General features: G+C 39.2%; 1 protein-coding gene across 1 annotated transcript in view; it reads right to left on the reverse strand.

Moving 5' to 3' along the window:
• Positions 1-2,265, reverse strand: part of LOC119416477 (talin-2) — a gene marked incomplete at its 5' end in the record, with an annotated part of 17,401 nt that overhangs the window by 8,659 nt on the left and 6,477 nt on the right. Inside the window, 3 exon segments of the mRNA XM_037683710.1 lie at positions 605-748; positions 1,338-1,478; positions 1,600-1,785. Coding sequence (XP_037539638.1) covers positions 605-748; positions 1,338-1,478; positions 1,600-1,785 — 471 coding nt within the window.

Consider the following 2,265-nt stretch of genomic DNA (forward strand, 5'->3'; position numbering starts at 1 on the left):
ATATATATATATATATATATATGTATATATTTATTTATTTATTTATTTATTGACCAAATCTATAACCTAAACTTTTATTTCAGGAGCAAAAACTTCTCCAAACAACCATGTTACACTTATGATATTCAGCACAATAGAAAAATCACATTTAGTACTAAATGGATCAGAGTGCTACATTCCTCATCCATCTATTATCTACAAACTATTCTGTTCCTGTAAAAAGCTATCAGTCCTCAGTAAATTAGATATAACATTGTTAACGTTTTATGCGTGAATTGCATGTTAAACTTCTGATACAGTTGTAGCACCATGCTGTGAAATATGTTTCATGTCCAGTCTCATCATTTCACCACTGTTTCAGTCTTCACTGATCTATTACAAAGCTGTGGAGGAGCTCGGCAACTATAAAGTGAAGTTGAAATGTACTGCCAAGCTGAACAGACATCACAGAATCAACCCTCCAGTTTCAGAAATTATTTTTCCCACAACTGTGAGCATGCCTTTGTAATCTTTGACTCGAGCTGAAAGTGCAGAAACAGTCACAATTGTGAGCGGGATTTACCAACCTTATGGAAGTGATGAGACTTTTTATAGAGTCAGAGACCGTCCTGGAGTGGCCGGCTAGAATGGACCAGGTGGGGGGATCTTTGGGGTTGAGGACCAGTGAGCGGGCTGTTTCTATAAGATACGTGGAACTGTCGAGCATACAGCGAGCTGAACGCACAATAGGCTCCTGAGCTGCTGAGCCCTGGGGGAAATGAAAAGATTAGTGTAGGTGAAACAACAGCGCAAGGTAGCAGCTGAACAGCCATGTTGGTCTGACAGAGTTGTTAATATTCTTTGACTGCTGTGGAGAGATCAAAAGTGCAATCAAACAAAGGGATGAGATTAGAAAGGCAGCTTTACACAGACGTAGAAAGTAACACCTTCAATCTTTATGATACGAGGCAAAACCTCCCTTGGCAATTAGATTAACAAGCTGAAGATTACAGCAGCTGTAAGGAGCGCAAGTGCCGTTAAACACTGCCCTCCAACAGATTACAGCCATGAAGCAGTCCAAGGCCCAGGCAAGCCGAGACTGAAAACTAACTAACTAAATAAAATAAAATAATAATAATCTTAAAGCTTATTTGAAAAGAAATTTAAAAAAGCATTTTTTTAAGTAACCATAAGGTCTTTTTCAAAATAAGAGAAAGCTACTTACACATTGCATTTCTTTGAGAACATTTATTACCATAAAATTTTTCCTTTTTGTCCAGTTAAATGCTTAGAAACTAAAATACACCATCACAAAGAATGGGTTTTGCTTCAAAAAAATGATCATAATGTGTAAATACCTCATTACTGATCTGAGGTGGGATGCTTGCAAAGTCGGGGTTGTTGGCAAAGGTTGACAGGTTTTCTACAGCCTCGAGGAGAGGAGTTGTAGCAGCCCGACACTTGTTTCTGTTCTCGTCAGAAAAATCCCCATCTAGCATCTGAACAAAGACAATGTCCCATGAAAAGATGTTTGTTCCTTTTGGCTTTACTTTTGAAGGAAATATTACATGGGGCATCTGCATTTTGATCAAAAAAGAAGAAATTTTCGTAACACTCAACGTTTTGATCAGTTGGGGAGTTGACCTTGATGGTTTTGACGAGGTTGGCGGTGGTGTTGGCCACCTCTTTGGCCGACTGGACAAACTGCCTCCTGGCCACGGGGTTGGAGGTTTTAGAAGAAGCAAGACGACATGCGTTGCAGAGAGCCGAGGTGTGCTTGGCTACAATTGTTGCTGCAGATAAGACCTGATACAACAGAGAAAAAAATAAAAAATAAAACATTTGTAATGTGGTTGCAATGGTGCAGTGTGCTGCATAAAGCCTTTGCAATAAGTCAACATTATTTTTTTCTCACGTGAGATGCTGTGTACACACAGATCATCTACCACATTGAAACAAGCAACTTAATGTTGGGATGATGCCCAGTGTGCTCCTTTAATATTTCTTATATTAGGGTGGGAAAATAAGTAGTTCAGTGATGCCTAACTCTGCAGTATTTATTGATCAAATTGAAGTATGGGAAGTTTTGTAGACAGGTTAATGTCTTGACATATTTGGCATGCAGTTCTAACAGTTAATCTAACGCTGCTCTGTATTTTGACTCTATTGAGTTGAGTGGTAAATCTTAATGGAACACCTACATAAATGCCAGGACTCAAGCAGGCTGCATTTTGCATGTTGCATGCTGCATGTTGCATGCTGCATGTTGCATGCTGCATGCTGCAT

The sequence above is a fragment of the Nematolebias whitei genome, chromosome 10 (genome assembly GCF_014905685.2).
Source record: "Nematolebias whitei isolate Nwh7 chromosome 10, NemWhi1, whole genome shotgun sequence".
NCBI lineage: Eukaryota > Metazoa > Chordata > Actinopteri > Cyprinodontiformes > Rivulidae > Nematolebias > Nematolebias whitei.